This window comes from Neopsephotus bourkii, unplaced genomic scaffold, assembly GCF_033783945.1.
Source record: "Neopsephotus bourkii isolate Nb327-2 ecotype Australia unplaced genomic scaffold, CSIRO-AGI_Nbou_v1 NB_54, whole genome shotgun sequence".
In the NCBI taxonomy this organism is placed as follows: Eukaryota; Metazoa; Chordata; class Aves; order Psittaciformes; family Psittacidae; genus Neopsephotus; species Neopsephotus bourkii.
The window spans coordinates 951,307-969,887 of NW_026900571.1; the positions used below are offsets into that span (position 1 = coordinate 951,307).

Below are 18,581 nucleotides of genomic sequence, written 5' to 3' on the forward strand. Positions count from 1 at the left end.
GTACCCATGTGTGAGACCAATTCTCAGCCTTTGAGATCAGGCCTTGCGAGGGGATGAGCTTCACCATGGTCTCACTGCCTTTTCCTTACACCATGCACTCTTACAGCATGTAGATTCCCTGGCATCCATGTGCTAGTGCAGGGGAGAGGCTGCTGTGCAGTGCTAACACTGTGAGAGAAAGAACCAACTGTGTGCCTTAATATACAAGATTTAGGAGGTCTGCAAAGATCATTTTGATAAATCCTTTTTCCTCCCTACTCATAGGCTTTGTATCCATTGATCACCTGCCTCTTATGTGTCAGTCAGAAACAGTTTTTTTTAAATAACTGGCACGTTTTCCTGCAGAACTGTTTGTCACATCTGAAGGTAAGAATCCTTTTCAATTCAGAAACTGTCGCAAATTGATGGCATTTATTCCAGTGTGTTCTCAGCATCCTCGTGCCGAATAAACAATATTTAAAAGGGCACTGTGAAATACTTTTCTAAAAAACAATGATGTTGTCTCCATTAGTATTAAGCTTAGTAGTGAGTGTTTGTGATGTTATTTAATGTTGGAAATAGATGTGGCCCCTTGGGGAGTGTCAGTTTTATTGAGTAAAATATGCAGAAGTATCTGCTAAGAAACACTATTTATGCCAGAGAAAGTACAAACTGCAATTCTTCATGTGCCATTTATATCTGGTAAAATACGTGGCTTGTCTACTCCTGTATAGTAAATGCAAAATTTCTCTCTCTTTTTCACTTATTGAAGGATTTGAAAGTGAATTGGGAGTTCAGGAAAGAGATTATACCTACAGCCTGTGATACATGTTTTCCAAATAAAAATTACAGTGTCCCTTTACCTTGTGGCCTCAGTTGATAGCATTGTAAACATGAGTTGATTGATAAAGAGATCAAGATACTTGGAAATGAGGAATCTGCTTTAATGACTTTCTTGTAGCATTAACTGTTGTACATGTTCTTTCCTTAATTTTGATTAACACAATTCATGATTTCCCTAATATATTGATTTTTATAATCTCACTAAGTTCTTTGATCCGCTTGACAGTATTCATTCTGGTTAGGTATGAGTAACAATTCTGAAGCTTATTAGTAAAATACATAAACCAGCATGAAGTCAAAAGAAAACAGGTTTAGCTGCTTGGATTGGGTCATTTTGTTTTCATGACATCTTTCACACTTTTCTGTTGCTTGTTGGGTTTTTGTATATTTTTCATCTAACATTGCAGTTCTTTTGCAATATTTGCTTTGATTTATGTTTTGTTGTTTATTTTGCTTATGGAGGCTGCTTTTTGCCTTTGTTTTTAAATCTTTAAAAAAACCTCTTCCAGGCTAGGAGTTGTGTTTTTCTGGCATAATGTCCATTGCTGATAATGGATATATTAAAACTATAAATGCCATTGAGTTTAACTGGTAGTTGCTGAGCATGCATTTTATATTTTACTTAGTTTTGTTAACCACTAACAGCTTAACATATTTACTGTAAGGCTCTATTCAGCAGAAATTCTACATATGAATTTCTGCAGTGTTATGGTGCTGTGTCATTGAGTTATTTAGGATATTTTATGGCCCACCAAATACTACTGGTTCTCTTGGTACTATTTGGGTGTTTGTTCAGAAACTTTGTTGAGTTTAATCTTGAGAAATACACCACCCACTGTCCTCATGTGTCGTACGAATTAATGTGTTCCTTTGTTTCTGAAGCTGATTAAATGCATGCAGTCTGTAATAAGTAATCTCATTAATTTGTAAATCTGAATTCATGGCAGTTTAGTCTGTTAGATTTCCTCTTCCCTGTTTTATTTCCTGATTGTCCTAATGACTAAATTTATTTTGGAGTTACCTAAATATGTAAGATGCAGTAGAATTCCAAGTCTGTTGTCTCTAGTGTCTTTTTTTCATTTATATGTAGTTTTAAGGGTTAGTGGGAGATACTTAAGAGTACTGAAAAGGTTCATCGACCCCTACTGTGTAAGTTAAAATTAACTAATTAACAAAAAGAATAATGACAACACTTAGACTCTGTTGCAGGGATATTCTATGAAGGGTACAGGCCTGTTAACAAGTGACCAAGAGGTAATGTAGGGCATGAATTCATGGTGCTCAGTTCATTCCCTGATGACTGCCCAGTGCAAACTCTTACCTATTAATGAACACCATGTGATCACACTTTGGTGACAGAAATAAGCAATTTCCCATTTGCCATGGTGTGAAAGCTCACATCTTTGTAGTTCATATATTTATTCAGTATATTCATATATATATTCAGTATATTCATAACCTGCCTTACCCTGCATTAGTACGGTGCTATGTTATACTTCATAATACACCTGAGGGTGCTTTGAATCCTAATCCAGTACTGGCAATATTTATTGCCCTTATAAACACTTTGTACTGGCTTTTGGTGCATGCTACCTTTAGTTATCCCCAGAGGAATCTTATTCTGTGGGGAAAACATCCTGGCCTCGTTGAAAGGAGGAAACGTAGGGGTCCGGGCCAATGCAAAAAGCAGATAAGTGAGTTGTAAGAGTCAGTTTAGACCTAGAGCCTATCAGGATGTCTCTTGGTAGATGTATGGCTGGCCTTGTTCCACAAAGCAGTTGGGATGCTGTTTCGGCATTGAGCCCAGCAGGGCATTTCTTTACACACTGTAGTGTAGGCGAAATTCAGCAGACAATAACACTGGGTCAGTATTGTGAAACATTTTGATTGCTTTTTAGACTAGTATTTAGATAGACTAATTTACCAGTTTTCTCAGAAAAGCTGATAGATTCTTGGATGAAGCTGAGTTGTGGTATCCTTACCACATCTTCTGGGGAGAGGTAGGAACATTTAAGAAAGCTGCTGAAGTGGGAGAGAGATGTGGCAGTAATTTTGCTCCACTGTTGGGTGGAATAGTTTTTGTTCACAGTTTAACCTTAGTGGCTGTTACCACAAAACCTTGGAGGCTGGTGGAACATTTTCTTCCACTACAGCAAAACTCGTATTTCTGCTGAATAGAGTCCTTACTAGACAGCTATCTGTTGGTTTTGTGCTTTTTTTTCATCTAACATGCATGTGCCTTCCATTCTCATGTTTGTTATGTTTTGCTGTCTCACATTGCTTTATTTAGATGCCATCTAACAACAGTATCAGAAAACAAATAGAAACACTGCAGGTGAGTTAATGCATTATTGTAACTCAGTGAAATGATACTTTGTCTCATGTGAATACTTTGTTTCCGTTTGGTTTTTTTTTAATGTTAGTTGTCGTATTCTGTGCTTTCCTTTCTCTGTAAAATCACTGTTGGTACTGTTAATAAGCAACAGGTCTAAGAATAGCTAATGTTTCAGAGATCTTTTCTTCTTGCCAGGGATTAAAGGAGAAAGATCAGAAAATTATCTAATGTCAGTTTTCTAAATTGGGGTGAAAATGTGGCTTTGTGAGATTGAGTATCAATATCACAGCTGGTTTCCCTAAACAGCAGTGCATGTTTCCACTGGAAGTACACCGCCTATTCAGATGTATGGGTTTTCCTGGTAATACATTTCAAAAAGTGTCTTGCATGCAAGCAAAGTTGAAAACATTTTCACAATTAAAAACTGTGAAACTGATTTACTCTTAACAACTTGTACTGCACTAACTTGAAAGACTTTTGCGCTGTTGGTTTTGCAGGTTTTAAAAAGTAGAAATTGTTTTAGTTCAGAACAGAAGAAAAGTTTAACATCAGTATTAAAAAGTACTTTCTTCAGTAAGTGACTACATTTGACTAACATGGAAAAAATGCTGTTTTGTTTCTTGCCCTTGTTGAGATATGTTTCACTGACATCTTAATCTGTCATGTAAGACCACAGTAGATTTGCTCTTGCTTTTTTGGCTTTGTAAGAGAGATACGGTTCATCACAGCTTGTTCCATAGTCTGCTGATATAATTTATATTAAAAATATAGGATTTTAGACAAAACTATGTTTGGAAAAAAACCCAGATAGAGTGCTTTAAAATCTGACAGGCATCAGCTAAAAAGGCTGAAATTCAGACAGACAGTGAATTATATAGCCATATAGACTGTATTCTAGTTGCAGTAATATCAAAGGGAAAAGGAAGCACACATGAACACCAAGTATACAAGCAGTATGCCATAAATTAGACCAAAAAGCCATTTCCTCCTAGTATATTTGTTTAGTTCCTAAATGTAGGAAGAGGTAATGAAAATTTTCAATGCTTAAGAAATTAGAAACACTGCTGTATTTATTTTGTAACCATTTTTAAAATGGTTACAAAACTTACACACTTCGCCTCAACAAAGAAGCAAACTTTGTCATAACTAATCAGAAGTAGCTGTACTGATGATAAATCTCCTAACAGATGGATGTTGTGAACACATTGTAAAATACCTTCTTCCTATACATTTTATTAGATGATTGAAAGCTAATAGTAAATTTTGTTTTTCTTCTGGACCTCTAAATTAATCTCCCATTGGAATATTTGAAGAAGATTGAAGCATTACTTGGTTCTAGACACTGCATTTCAGATAGACTTTGATAATGTGTGTACTACCAATGAATTCACCAGCCTATTTTGAACATCAGTAACTGTTAGCCTGTAGATTAAATATGATGAATAGTAATACCGTGTAGTAATAGCCTGTAGATTAAATATGACGAATAGTAATACCATGGGTTTGTTTGATGTTTAAGTTAATTAAAATCAAAGCTATCACTTTCTCACCCTCTTATACAATTATGAGTGTTTGCTTCTTCCTCACAGTAGCACTGCTGGTAAATTAACTTGGACAGTGGGGCAGGCAGATCTCTGTTCTAATACTAACCAAGGACAGGGTAACTCTTTACTGGTTTAGATTTTGTCCAGATCACCATCATCAATTTACCCACTGCCTAGTTGCAGAATGCTAAATCAGAGGCAATGGCAGGAAGACATAGGTGAGTGTGAAGGGAGGGTAGAACAGCATTATCACTGACATAGACTGGGTTACAAAGTCATATATGCTATTTTTGTGTGAAATCCCACTTTTGCCTCTGATTTTGTGATAGGCTTTAGCCTTTCTTAAAGTGAGCTGCTGCCAAACCAAATAGTCCTGACCCACCCATCTTAAAGCCATCCAAATTACTCTCCTTCATATAGTCTATTGCAGAGACATGGCCATGAAATTATGTGAATCAACTTAATGGTGTGAGTTGGACTTTCTTACTATTAGAATCCATGCAAAGGGAAGGGAGCAGTGAGAGATTTCAGAGGAGGGAGCCAAAGATGAGACCATCTCTTTTCAAACAGTATGGTCTTAGGTGCAAAGTTCACAACCTTTGTGAAACTGCACTCCACTTGGAGGACGCTTGAGGACAAAGTAGTCTGCTATTCTGACTCACTGGCTTGTGGTAGAGGCCAGAAAATATGAAATTGGTTAGGTTAAAGCCATCATATATATAGGTCTTGAAACAAAGAGAGGGGAGTTTTAGGCTTCTGTTTTTTGGGGGGTGGTGAGATGGGGTGGTGTGTGCTGTGTTTGGTTTGGTTTTGTGGATTTTTTTTTTTACCTGAGAGAATGCCTAAAAAGATGACCTCTGGGAATCATTTATTCTGTTCATAAGCTCATACTTATGTACCAGTTGGTATATACTTATGTACATGTTAGTTACTTATTGGTTTACACAGTTTAAGAGATAGGAGGAGCAAAACTAAACTCCTAGTAGCAGCTTTAAGACATTTTTTTTTTCATACAGTGCATAATTTAAACTGAATTATGCCACAAGAATTTATTGTAGTTCAAGAGAAAGCTAGCTTAATTGTTACAATAAAAATCAATTGGAAGTGAGTAAACATTGATACAAAATGAATGGCAAATTGGGTGAAGCGTGGAGGGCACACCCAGAGAAGCATCCGTGTGTGGCCACCTCCTTTTGTGTTCTTCTGCACTTCCTACTGTCTGCTGTCATAAACTGAATGATGGATGTAGACTTTGTGTCTAATTCAAAGGAGCTACTCTGATGTTTTAGACAAACTTAAGTTGGTTTGCTATAAAAAAGGTATTTGTTACAATTGGCTTTCTGAGAAAAGTTCTTGGAATTAGTACAGTCTTGGTGTTCTAAAGAGGAATATCTGCTTTTTAGTTACTTCTCTGCTCTCAAGAGTGAAAGACGTGTAAAATGCTCTGGAACTACTAGTTAAATATTCAAGTAGGATTGGAAATAAGCAGTCCAGCGTTGTTTTTTTATGAAGTCATATGAAACTTGTCAGTATGAAACATATCAGTTTTCATTGTTATTCTCAAAAGTCAAAAGAATAAAAATTGAATTTCCTGAGTGTCTCACAAGCAACAGTAACTGTATTTTTTTCATTTATTTCACAGAATAAAGATCCCAAAATGTCCCGAGTTGCACTGGAATCTTTGTATAGGTTATTGTGGGTTTATGTTATTAGAATAAAATGTGAAAGCAACACTGTAACTCAAAGGTAAGTTCATTATTCAAAGGGTTTTAAAATACTGATTGGTGGGTTGTTTCTCTCCCCATCCCCTAGTGATATCAGAAGAGATATTGAAGCCAGCTAGTGGTCTAGTGGTCTAGTCAGGTAAACAGGCGAACAAAGTCTCCATCTCAAAAGAGAAAACCAAAGGAGCTTGATTATTTTGATGAGGCGAAAGAACTGAGTCTCCATTGATCTTTGCAGGGATAGAAGAGGGCAGAGAGATAAGCAGCAGGGCATTTGTTAAAGAAAAAAGGCACTAATAGTAGCAGCACTAAGAGGGTATGAAGTGGCCATCACTAAGTATGGGCTGGAAATTAAAAGGTTTTCTTTATGACTTAGTGAGAATTTGGAATAGTCATTCAGATTTTTCCCCTTCCCCCAGCTATTATTAACTAGTTTAAAGCAGGATTTTGGTCACTTTATATGAACCCAGGATGCTGTTGCCTGTGACAGTAGAGGGCTGTACTTTCTAGAGGTGGTCATACCTGTTACATGCTTTTGTATTATTTAATAATAAGACCCCCCCTCCAGATTTGAACTGTAACATCTCTGCTGTTATTAAAAAGTTATTTTAAAAAGTTTTTTTTCTTTTTTTGTCTGAATTCCTGTAGCCGTCTCATGAGCATTGTATCAGCACTTTTCCCAAAAGGATCACGTAGTGTGGTCCCACGAGACACACCTCTGAATATATTTGTGAAGATTATTCAGTTCATTGCTCAGGTAAGAATATATCAAGGTAGAGGTATAAGACTAGGATAAATAGTATTTGAAGAAATGTAAATTTAAGGTTAGTTTTTAAATATTTGCATTGAATTAATGGTCTTCTGTCTTGAGTAGGATTTCTGCAGATACATACAACAAATGAAATTACTTGTTCTGTTTCTATCTGTGGCAAAATTATTTTACTTACACTACAATAACGGTTGTGTATGAAAATCATGATGATTAATATTTACATTTGTATTGCACTGTTGTGTGGGGGTGTGTATATAGATACATTAATATAGTTAGTATATTCTATAATAATATTTTTATAAGGAACAAAGCATTTGAATAGCAATATCCACTTATATTTAGCCTGGAGACTAGCTTCTGTAGACAGAAAAAATATGCAACACGTGCAGTACTTTGTAGTTAGTGTTGCATTAGGATTTATATTGGTTTTGAAGCTTCTGTTGTCCTAGTATCAAAATGCAGGATATGATCTCACAAGGCAAACTCTAATTCATCTATAACCTTATAGATTAGAGCATGTTTTCCTGTCTTACAGATAGTTTATTTGTGCTTCAGCTTCCGAAACGTTTCACTTCTGATCAGACAGGGTTGAGGCAGGACATGTTGCACTGTTTATACTGGTTTCCTAGGGCTCCTCTTTCTGTCACTAATTTTTACTTACCTAAAACCGTTCAGGTCATTTGTAGAAATGTGTTTGACCTGAGCAGAATTGTCTAGGATTTTTTTTTTTAGGAGAAATAATTGAACCATATCAGGGGATGAGCTGTGTTGAATTGTACTAGATTTCAGAACACCAACATGAAGTCGTAAAAATAAATAGGAAATAAGGAATATTTTTAAACATTTTTATTTTTTTAAACTTTTAGAAGTTGATACCCAACACCTGTGCAAAGCCAAGAAGTTAAGCTATGCATATTAACAGAAAAGAGATGATCATATCGATCCATTTTTCCCTTTCTAGGAACGTTTGGATTTTGCAATGAAAGAAATAATATTTGATCTTCTCAGTGTTGGAAAATCTCCTAAAACCTTCACAATTAATCCAGAGGTAACAAAAGCTCCATTACTTGCATACAGTGAGAACAGGACATTGGGGTACTTTTGGGGGAAAGTGGTTAACTACTTTTGAGACAGGATGAAAGCAGATTAATGGGTATCTGAAAGGGTGTTCTACTAAAACTAAAGTCGTGCTCACTCGCTGTTTCATTTCCAGTGTTTAAGCTATCAGCAGTATACTGAGTTCAGACTCATTTCAACAATAGTTTCAGAAAGTATGTGTGAATTTTTGTTACAGTATAACTGTAAAGCCTTTTTTCACGGAAGTCGTACCTAGCTCCTATGGTTCAAGACCCAGTCTAACAGATAAGACCTTTATGCAATGTCTGTCTTCAGTATGTCATTCTCAAGATTCATATCAAGTCATTTAGTGCTTTGCACTTCAAAATTTTCAGTATATTAGCCTGTGCCAAGTCAGTTAAGTGGAATCACAGTTGTGGGGAGGCACTCAATGCTTAAACTTTATTCTTGTTATTTCCTTACTCTAACATGTAGCATTTTAATTAATGCCTTTCCTACTGGAACTGTACTTCTCTGTTTAAAAGAGAGGAAAAATGCAATTTGTGTTTTGCCTTGCCTGTGTTACTTTAATGTTATAATTTCTTCCCTTTTTTGCTATTGAAGAGGATGAATATTGGCCTCAGAGTCTTCCTTGTCATAGCAGACAGCTTGCAGCAGAAAGATGGTGAACCGCCAATGCCAACAACAGGAGTTGTTCTTCCCTCAGGAAATACTCTGCGTGTGAAGAAAATTTTTCTTAATAAAACACTGACAGATGAGGAAGCAAAAGTTATAGGTATGTTGTATTCTTCTGTAAGTTCTCATTCCAGTATGTGTGTATGTGTTTTCAAAAATTCTTAACCAGTACATTTGTGTAACTTTATTTCTGTATTCATTTTAGTTGTTAGAATCCAGTGATAGTCTGTTGTAACAGAATTGCTTTGATTCTTTAAAGAGGGCTGCTAGACAGTATTGACCTTTTGGTGCCCAAGACAAAATCCATGGCTTTTTTTGAAGTGTTTTGCACTGCACAAAGAAGCCAGAGTGCAGTTAGTGTGGTAAATAGCATGGCCATATTTGTTGCCTTGATGTCACTCTAGAACATCCCCTATGTCCCACAGCTGAAGTGGAGTAAGACAGTTTTGATACCTACATTCTATTGATCTTCAGCGGCTGAGGTAGTTGTCTCTCAAGGACTGTTTCAATATGTAAATTTTTAAATTAGAACTAAATTGCTTGGAATTGAGAAAATGGAAAAGCAACTAACAATTGCTTCTTTGTTAATGTTCTGAAACTTCTAGTTTCATACAATACCTGGTACTAAGTAATATGCATTTCTTTTGGCACTTAAAGTGTGTGTTTCGTGTCATGTTTTGTGCAAGAAAAAAGTGTTCTAAACTGAGTAAGTGGCAAATATTTTAATAAAAAATATGAAAATTAAATGAAAACAAATGAAATTGGTGATCAGTTCTCTTTGGCTTTTCAGGAATGTCCATATACTACCCTCAAGTCAGAAAAGCACTAGACAGCATTCTTAGGCATTTGGACAAAGAAGTTGGAAGGCCCATGTGCATGACTAGTGTGCAGATGTCCAATAAAGAACCTGAAGACATGATTACGTATGTATTGAATTACTGTCACAGTTAAGTTATGCTGGTTTTGTGCTGTAATGTTGCAATGCCATCACTAATGCATTACAATTGTTGGCTTTCTACTTGACTAGTAAATGAATGTTAATTTCATTAATTAGTGATAAAAATTTTTGCTAGCTCCTTAGTTTTGACATGAAATTGAAAATGTTTGTGGTGTACTGAAGTAGAACTCTCCTGTTGTTTTTATAGGGGTGAGAGAAAACCTAAGATAGATTTATTCAGAACTTGCATTGCTGCTATCCCAAGACTGATTCCAGATGGCATGAGCAGGACTGACCTCATTGAATTGCTTGCAAGGTAAGAGAAATAAAATTCTGCTCCTAGTGGGTGTTCCTTTTTAAATGCCATGTGTATAAGAGTTTGTCAGGTAGTGTGAGTCCAATACATATAAAATCCATTCTTATTTCTGCCTACCTTTAGCAGTCGGTTAAGCGTTACTGACCAGTAGTAGGAGGTAAATTTATCCTGAAGATCTTGTACTTTTTTAGAGATAATTTTTTGAAAAGTAGGAGTTTATTTCTGTTGGGTTTTTTTGCACTTGCCTTACCTTTTGTTACTACAGTCACACTTTTTTCCCTTTTTGTTCCAATTGCTAGTACTGTAAACTATCATAAAGATATTCTTGTTTGACATTACCAAAATGTAAGGCAGGGCACTTGGGGGAAACATTTTTTATTGTTCTCTACTAATCCTGCTTCCTTTTTTAATTCTTTTTTTTTTAATCCAACATTACCCATATTCTTCCATCTCTTATCTCAGTTTAAATTGAATGTGCCTTATCAGTACTGATAAGTAGTTGAGACACCTTGGCAGGCAGGTGTTTTTGGGGTGAGTAAATTTGCATTCAGTGAGAATATGTAGTTGTGGGATATGCACAGTCTTTCCATATTACTAGAGTGATAAACCTTCCTCTTTAAAACTTTAATTATTTAGTACAGAAATGGCCTTGGTGACGAAATAAAGGATAGCTTTTAGATTTGAAATTATAAATTCATTGGCATATAATGTATTAAGTTGCATCTACTAGAAAGTTAATAATAATTTGAGAGAATAAGATTTTTCTAAAGCTTTATCTTCATCATCAAAAATCACATAAAAGACGTAAAGTACTAACTAATAATACAGTACTGAATAAGTTTCATCTACTGTAGTGGGTTGAGACATATTTTTAAGTATATATGTGGAGGTTTTTTAAGCAAATTTTTTCTCATACCCAAAGTAAAGCTGCTTTATCTTAAAAATTAATCTGTTCTTCTCAATTTTAATTTGACAAAAATAGCCTCTACATCACAGCATGCATGAATACTGAGCTCTGAGGTGGTTGCTCAGCTTCATGCAATGATGTACCTATATAAAAGACTTGACCAAATATCTTAATTTATTTTTTTATATTAACTTTTATGAAGTATTGCATTATTAGTATCACCTTCTGTTAGTAGCCAGTTTCAGATGTATTCAGTGGAGAAAATGAATCTGTGTGGAATTATTCTATGTTGTACAGTAAAGAAGGAAGAATTAACACTGTCATTTATAAAGGCTGATTAAGAGTATGCCAATTGAGGGTGATGATACTGGTATTTTTTCTAAACAGGCTGACAATTCATATGGATGAAGAACTTCGTGCCTTGGCTTTCAATACTCTCCAAGCGTTAATGCTTGATTTTCCAGATTGGCGGGAAGATGTTCTTTCAGGATTTGTATATTTTATTGTGCGTGAAGTGACTGACATCCACCCAACGCTTCTTGACAATGCAGTAAAAATGTTAGTGCAGCTCATAAATCAGTGGAAACAAGCTGCCCAAATGCACAATAAAACCCAAGATTCTCAGGTATTTCTAAATAAGGTCCTTTGATGTTAAAACGTGGGTTGAATCTACGTACAATTTTATTAGTAGGCTTTATTGGTTTTATTAAGTAATAAAAATTACAGTGCTTGAGATTTTGTAAACATATTTTAAATTAGCATTTTTGAAAAAAAAAAAGAAAAAAATAAGTATTACCTAAGTACTAATTCTTGTCCACATTTTTGCTTACATCAGAACTCATAATGTGTAACTGGAAGTAGTTAATAAAACTAGAAAAAAGCATGATTTTGTACTAGCAAATAGAAAGGGTTCAGATAATTTAACTTTATACAGTCCTATTTGTAAGAGTATTATTTACTTGTTTTTAATTTTGCCCTCGCTATGTCAGTCTCATGAGAAAGTGAAATAAGACATACATTCTTGTGGTATTTTTTTCGACTGAATTCAAATTGATACTTAAAAAACAAAGTAGCTCATATTATGCCACTCTCACAATGCAAAATTTGACTAGTAGCCAAACAAGATAGATCTCAATACCTTTTGATGAATTCTGCCATCTCCAGTAAAAGGACGATAGCTTGATTGTATTTACTTTTTTGTTCATTTGTTTAACTTCTGTGTCTTTTTCTTAGCGTGGTGTATCCAATGGGGCTGCCCATACCCTTCCTCTGGAGAGGACCCTTTATTCCAGTGTATTCCACGTGGTGGAAGGGTTTGCTTTAGTCATCCTTTGCAGCACAAGGCCTGCCACCAGGAGATTGGCTGTCAGTGTTCTCAGAGAAATAAGGGCCTTGTTCACAGTTTTAGAGATTTCTAAGGTAAGAACTGATGATTCATTTTTGTGACTGCTTAAGGAAACTGCTTTTATCTTGACTTTGAGCTTTTTGTGCTTTGCGTATTTTCTTTTGTAGACTGATGATGAGTTGGCTATAGATGTAATGGACAAACTGAGTGCTACTATCCTGGAGAGTTTCATACATCTCACTGGGGCTGACCAGGTAGGAGAGGTTTGATGTAAAGTTAGTTGTAAGATGAAGTAAGTCTGCAAAGAAAAATTGTATGTATTTTAAATGGCAGCATCACTATGTTCACGCTAACTTCATTGGCAATTTATCACCTTAAAAAACCACATAAACAAACCAACCCAACCAAAGGAAAAAGCAAACAAACAAACCAAAACAAAATGAAAAACTCCACACAAACAATAGAATAAAAAACTTAAGGAATGTTGTGAAGGTGACCCCACCATTATATGCTTTCTGATCAATAGTGTCATTATGACCACCATATACACACAGACAGCTATATCCCTAGCTGTTTTTTCTCATCTTGCTTGTAGATTATAAATTCTTTAAAGGAAAGACTACTGCCTTTTCCTGCAGCAATACAGTGTCTTGACGGGAAGCGTGTCTTTTACCTGTGATGAAAGCTGTAACTTTCAATGAATAACAACTGAATTTCGTTCTTGTATATTTATTGCTATCTCTTAAGTATCAAGGTAAAGCTCTTTTAGGTTTAGGAAACAAAGTGGAGGTCAGTAACAAGGCTTTTAGAGTCCAGAATCTTCTGGAAGAGAATTAAGTCATCAGGAGTGAAAGAGCCTCTCTTTGGAATTTACTATTTCCTAATACCCAGTTCCTTCCCAAACACCATATTTTTTTGTGGACACCATATCCACATTAGGAACTTAAAAAAACCCCAGCACATAAATTAAGTAATGTGTTTCATTTATTCCAAATGTGATTTTGATGTTGAGACTTTATTAGATATTTAACAATGAAAAGATAGTTACTTAATATACATAGATACTAAATATTGCTATGTTATCTTCTTTTATGCACACAGACAACTTTACTGTACTGTCCCAGTTCAATAGATTTACAAACTCTGGCTGACTGGAATTCCTCCCCCATCAGCCACCAGTTTGATGTGATCAGTCCATCACATATATGGATATTTGCACATGTGACTCAAGGCCAAGATCCATGGATTATAAGCCTCTCAAGTTTTATGAAACAGGAAAATCTTCCAAAACACTGCCCAACAGCTGTAAGCTATGCTTGGACATTTGCGTATACCAGACTCCAACTGCTGTCTCCACAAGTGGATATAAAGTAAGTTAATTTCTAAAGTAAATACAATATATTGTATTGAATATTCTTTCAAGATTTATCGCTATTGTAATGTCATTATGTTTCAGTGAGGTGATGTATGGACTGCTTATATGTTCTGTGAGTTTAATTGAACTTTATATAGCAAAAAATTAAAATAGTTCTATCATGGGAAAGAAAACTTCCCTGCTTTAAAGATTATTTCATTACTTCAACCGTACTGTAGTTCAACTTTTTACTATAAAAACATATGTTATTGAGGTACAGGTCTATTCTGAACTGTTCAGAGTTTACCACGTTTACAGTTTTGGAAGCAGTGGCATATGTATATATTGAAAAGTAAGTTCAGTAGAAAACCAAAGTGAAACTGGTAAGCTTTATTTACTATACTGAGCTTTTTATTTATGGTGTTGTTTGTTTTTTTTTTTTAACAGCAGCCCTATCAATGCAAAGAAAGTGAATACTACTACAAGCAGTGACTCCTACATTGGGCTCTGGAGAAACTACCTGATTCTTTGCTGCAGTGCAGCGTCATCTTCAAACTCCTCCACCTCCACAGGCTCTGTGAGATGTTCCCCTCCTGAGACGCTGGCGTCTACTCCTGACAGTGGTTATAGCATTGATTCAAGGGTAGGTTCTTCTAATGCTTATCGTAAATAAGTCTACATGTTATTAGGAGTAGAAATACTGAGGATTATAATAGCTATCATGATTCTTAGAAACTGGTGTAAATTATCTGCAAGCATGTTTTAGAATACATTTGTCTTTCATTTGTTTAGGGTAGTGTTTTAGTTCACTTCCCTTTATCTGTACTGTAGAAGCGTTTCTGTTTATGTATTTCTAAGGCAAAATCTAGTCATGTAATGAAAATCTTCACCCAGTCTCAAAGTCTTATCTAGTGGTAATGAGGAAAAGTTTCATTTACTATTAAGAGCTGGGTTTTTTTTTTTCTATCAGTAGACTTCTGCAATTCTGAGCTAATAGCCTTTCATTTGAGATACTGAAACAGCTACCTACTCAGGATTGGTGTATATTGTTACATTTTCCCAACCACAGACAGTCTTCTGTCTGCCTTGCTTCATATCACCTGCAGATTTTTTATTTTTCTCTTTTCCCCTCCCTGCTTCTATGCTTCTTTTCTCCGTTTTGGCTTCCTGTAGAAGGTACAGTGGAGATGAAGATAACTCATGAACTATGTGGGAGGTTTTTGCAGAAGCAGCCTGCTCAACTTGTTTGTTACTGAGATCCTTTCCCTAAATCTGAGGAAGTGTAGCCTGAAATGCAGCTTTGTTCTTTTTCAGAGCCACAGTGGAGTCTAAGGAGTTGAACAGCAGAAGTCTGCTCCCCCTCCCTAATGAGGGCAGATACACTTAACATGCAAACTATCTGTTTATCCATTCACTGTCATCTGACAATGAAAATTCAATTATACAAGGAATGGAGGAATAGTTAATACTGCTTTACTGTTTCAGAAAGTCTTTCTCCATGTCAAAAATAAAATTATAAAAATGAAATTCTTTAATTCACTGATCAGCGTGAGAAGGCTGTAAATTTACAGCATGTTTTAATGTCGCACCACCTGATTGTTTGGTAACTGCTTCATTATGCTTTATTCTGTTTTTCTTCTTAGATCATTGGCATTCCATCCCCTTCCTCCCTGTTTAAGCACATAGTTCCAATGATGCGCTCTGAGAGCATGGAAATTACAGAATCCCTTGTGCTGGGACTTGGCAGGACCAACCCAGGAGCTTTTAGGTAACTGTTGCGTTTCATCTGTTTTTGTGCTAATTGATTACAAACTGGGAGGTCAGAGCTAAGATAAAAAGGTTTGGGTGTTTTTCTGTTAAGAAAAAAAGTTATGAAAAGTGATTACTATTGTCTTTTCTACCATTTCATGGTGTGGTAAAGATTGTTAGAGGTTGAAATAATTTTATGTAGAGCTTATGTCTGCATAAAGAAAAAGAAGGTAGGTGAAATAAAATAAACAGCTGCCTTTTATTGATATTAAAGGCTGGCCTTATATGAAAGAACAGTCTGTATGGACTATTAAACATTTGAAATGTTAATTATAATCATGTTGGTAAGAGTTACTGACCCCTCTGTATTGGTATTGGCAACAAACGTACAGTTTTGAGCTCTGTATAGGAGTTTCATGGTAACTGTATTCTAAAAATAGGTATTTGGATCAAGCTGAAAAAACCCCGTTACAACTGTGTTCTGATGAGTGCTGGAGCTTCTGAAACCCATGGTGCACCCCTTTCCACATTTTCTTTCTTTTTTTTTTTCCTGCATAAAATTCCTGTAACTTCATAACTCATACACCTTTCTCATGCATTGTACCAATGACAAGTCCATGTGGATTAGTGGATTACTTTGAGTGCTGGTAACTATATTCTCCTGTAGCAGAATTAAATCTGTGCCAAGTCACTTGTTCTATCAGTTTAATTTCATACATCTTGTTCAGGATATTTGGATTCAGCTCATAATCCAAAACTTTTGGTTACTCTAGTGTGACAAGTCTTTATATAATTTTTGGAGTCAAAATGGGCTATCTAGCTATCGTGGCATTCCTACCTCAACTGAGATTTACTTTTCTTTAGATCCTAATGTACTGTACTGTCAATGTCTATTACAAATCCACTGAGGTGAAAAGACAGCTCTATGCCAGGAAGCCTTGAGTTTTAAAATGCATCTCTATGTTGCTTTCCTCAACTGACAACTCTCTAAGGAGGACAGATGAAGAGGGAGAACATCTGAGGGGAAGATTTCCTGGGAAGGCCGGTCCTCAGCATCAGATGTTCTCTGACAGCAGCCAGCCTCTTACAGTGGAGAGTTATAGAGTTGTACCGTGCTACAGCAACCAACTTTGCTTCTGCAGAAGGAACCAGGGATCACTAACATTTTTGGTTTTGAATTGGATGCTTCTCTCCAATCACTTCTGTGCCGCATTATGGCAGATGAGGAGCTGAAGATGGATTTGAAACCGTAATGCCAAGTCCTCAGTTATAGTATTCTGGTTTAATCTTTTGATAATCTTCTAATAATTTTATAGTATATCTGACTTTACTCTCCTACCAGAAGTAAATAAACTTTGTCCCATGACCCTGAAGATCTACTGAACAGTTTAAATCATAACTGTGCTATACAAGTCTATAAAATGCTTTTCAGAAGGATTTCACCAGAAATCTTTGTTTTCTAGATTAGAAACAATTCATTCAGCAAACAACAACAACAACATCTTATTCTTATCGGTCCTCTGATTTCTTTGTTGTGAATTTTATGTTTATGATGGCCAGCTTTTTCGCTCTGTCTAGTGTGCGTACTCACACCAGATGCTAATTGTATTCACCATTGCAGCTCTGTGCCGATTCATTGGTTTAGTTTTGTTTATTAAGCACTGTTCTTCTCACCCTGTTATTTTTATCTTGGGAACTTTTTTCTGTATAGGTGATATGTATATGCAGGTCTCTTAAACTTGCCAGAAAAATCCTTTGTTTTCTGTTTCTGATCATTACACTTCCATGAACTTCTCTAGGCGTCTCTTGCTCTCCATTGGAAGCTAACCCTGTACTGTGTTTTAGCACAAAAAAAGCTTCCTTCATATTCTTTTCTGTGTTTGGACGGAAGCATAAAACAATCCCTAACTATGCGTAAGTCTCTGGTAATTGAGCGCAGCACAAAAGTTTGTGCAGCTTTCTAGTCACTTGGACCCATTCTCTGAAGGTGAACCTTTGAATGATGTAGTAGAGGAGTCAGCCACTTACCATGAAAACTTGAGTGGTGTATGCTTATGATATGCCTGAATTACAGTAGCACAGAAGTAGACAAATGTATCACCTTCCCAATCTAAAGTGGAGGTGGTACTTTGTTAACAAATATTTAAGTAAAAATAGTATGTTTTTACCTCAGTATTTTGTCTGCATAGATTCATACTTTTGGAGTTGTAAGGCAGTCTTAGTTTGGCAGAGGGAACTGAATACTAAGAAAGCAGGTGGAGCTTCAGAACAAATAGGGAATGTAACCACCACATGAATGCATGTTGCTTTTCAGTTTTCATAGAGACTAGTCTGATTTCTGTCAACATAGCATTATTTGCCTTAAAAAAAACAGTCTTTATCAACAACTAAATGCATCATGACAACTCAGAGCATTGTATGATAAGCTGCCAACAATTTTTTTCCTAAGGGTATCTGCACCATAAGGCTTTGTTAAACCCTGCCTATGAAAATGAAATCATTTGTGATAGAAATATGCTTGGTGAATGCAAATTTGGTGGTAATTAGAAACATCTGTTTAGTCATCTGTCTTTAAATTGGGAAAATAGCTTTCTAGGAAATACCTCTTTAAATGCGGATTTATTTCAGAAAGTTATAGGTAAAGAAAGAAAACCTGAGGGTTTTTTAACTTATGTTGTAATACTATTTGCTGTGAAACATCTTTTGTTGAGATATGAATTTAACAGTTGTTTTTATTCTTTTTATTCTTTCAATTCAGGGAACTAATAGAAGAATTACATCCTATAATTAAGGAAGCACTTGAAAGAAGGCCAGAGGTAATTAGATATTTTCCACTATATTCAGTACACAGTTTTAAATATCTTCTCACTAATGGTAGTAGAGGAATGTTGTATTCTTTAATTCCTGCACCTAAAATCTGTCACTACACCAGATAAAAAGGTGAGCTGTTACATCTTCAAATGATTGTGAGGTGTTTACAGAGCTTTGTGTTTGTTTTGAGCTCTGTATTATTCCTGTATCAGA

The 18,581-nt window shown here is 35.7% G+C and overlaps 1 protein-coding gene across 6 annotated transcripts in view; it reads left to right on the plus strand.

Annotated features, from left to right (window-relative positions):
* The window catches only part of FRYL (FRY like transcription coactivator), a 164,032-nt gene that overhangs the window by 89,969 nt on the left and 55,482 nt on the right, over positions 1 to 18,581 (plus strand). For 3 of the 6 annotated variants that reach the window (XM_061352826.1, XM_061352801.1, XM_061352836.1), the window contains 15 exons: positions 265 to 366; positions 3,113 to 3,157; positions 6,344 to 6,447; positions 7,074 to 7,182; positions 8,159 to 8,245; positions 8,878 to 9,049; positions 9,740 to 9,872; positions 10,095 to 10,202; positions 11,497 to 11,734; positions 12,343 to 12,528; positions 12,622 to 12,708; positions 13,556 to 13,824; positions 14,256 to 14,451; positions 15,452 to 15,576; positions 18,316 to 18,373. In XM_061352826.1, the coding sequence (XP_061208810.1) occupies positions 265 to 366; positions 3,113 to 3,157; positions 6,344 to 6,447; positions 7,074 to 7,182; positions 8,159 to 8,245; positions 8,878 to 9,049; positions 9,740 to 9,872; positions 10,095 to 10,202; positions 11,497 to 11,734; positions 12,343 to 12,528; positions 12,622 to 12,708; positions 13,556 to 13,824; positions 14,256 to 14,451; positions 15,452 to 15,576; positions 18,316 to 18,373 (2,019 nt within the window). The remainder of the gene's footprint in view (positions 1 to 264; positions 367 to 3,112; positions 3,158 to 6,343; positions 6,448 to 7,073; positions 7,183 to 8,158; positions 8,246 to 8,877; positions 9,050 to 9,739; positions 9,873 to 10,094; positions 10,203 to 11,496; positions 11,735 to 12,342; positions 12,529 to 12,621; positions 12,709 to 13,555; positions 13,825 to 14,255; positions 14,452 to 15,451; positions 15,577 to 18,315; positions 18,374 to 18,581) is intronic. The other 3 variants (XM_061352811.1, XM_061352822.1, XM_061352844.1) reach the window with 1 other exon arrangement.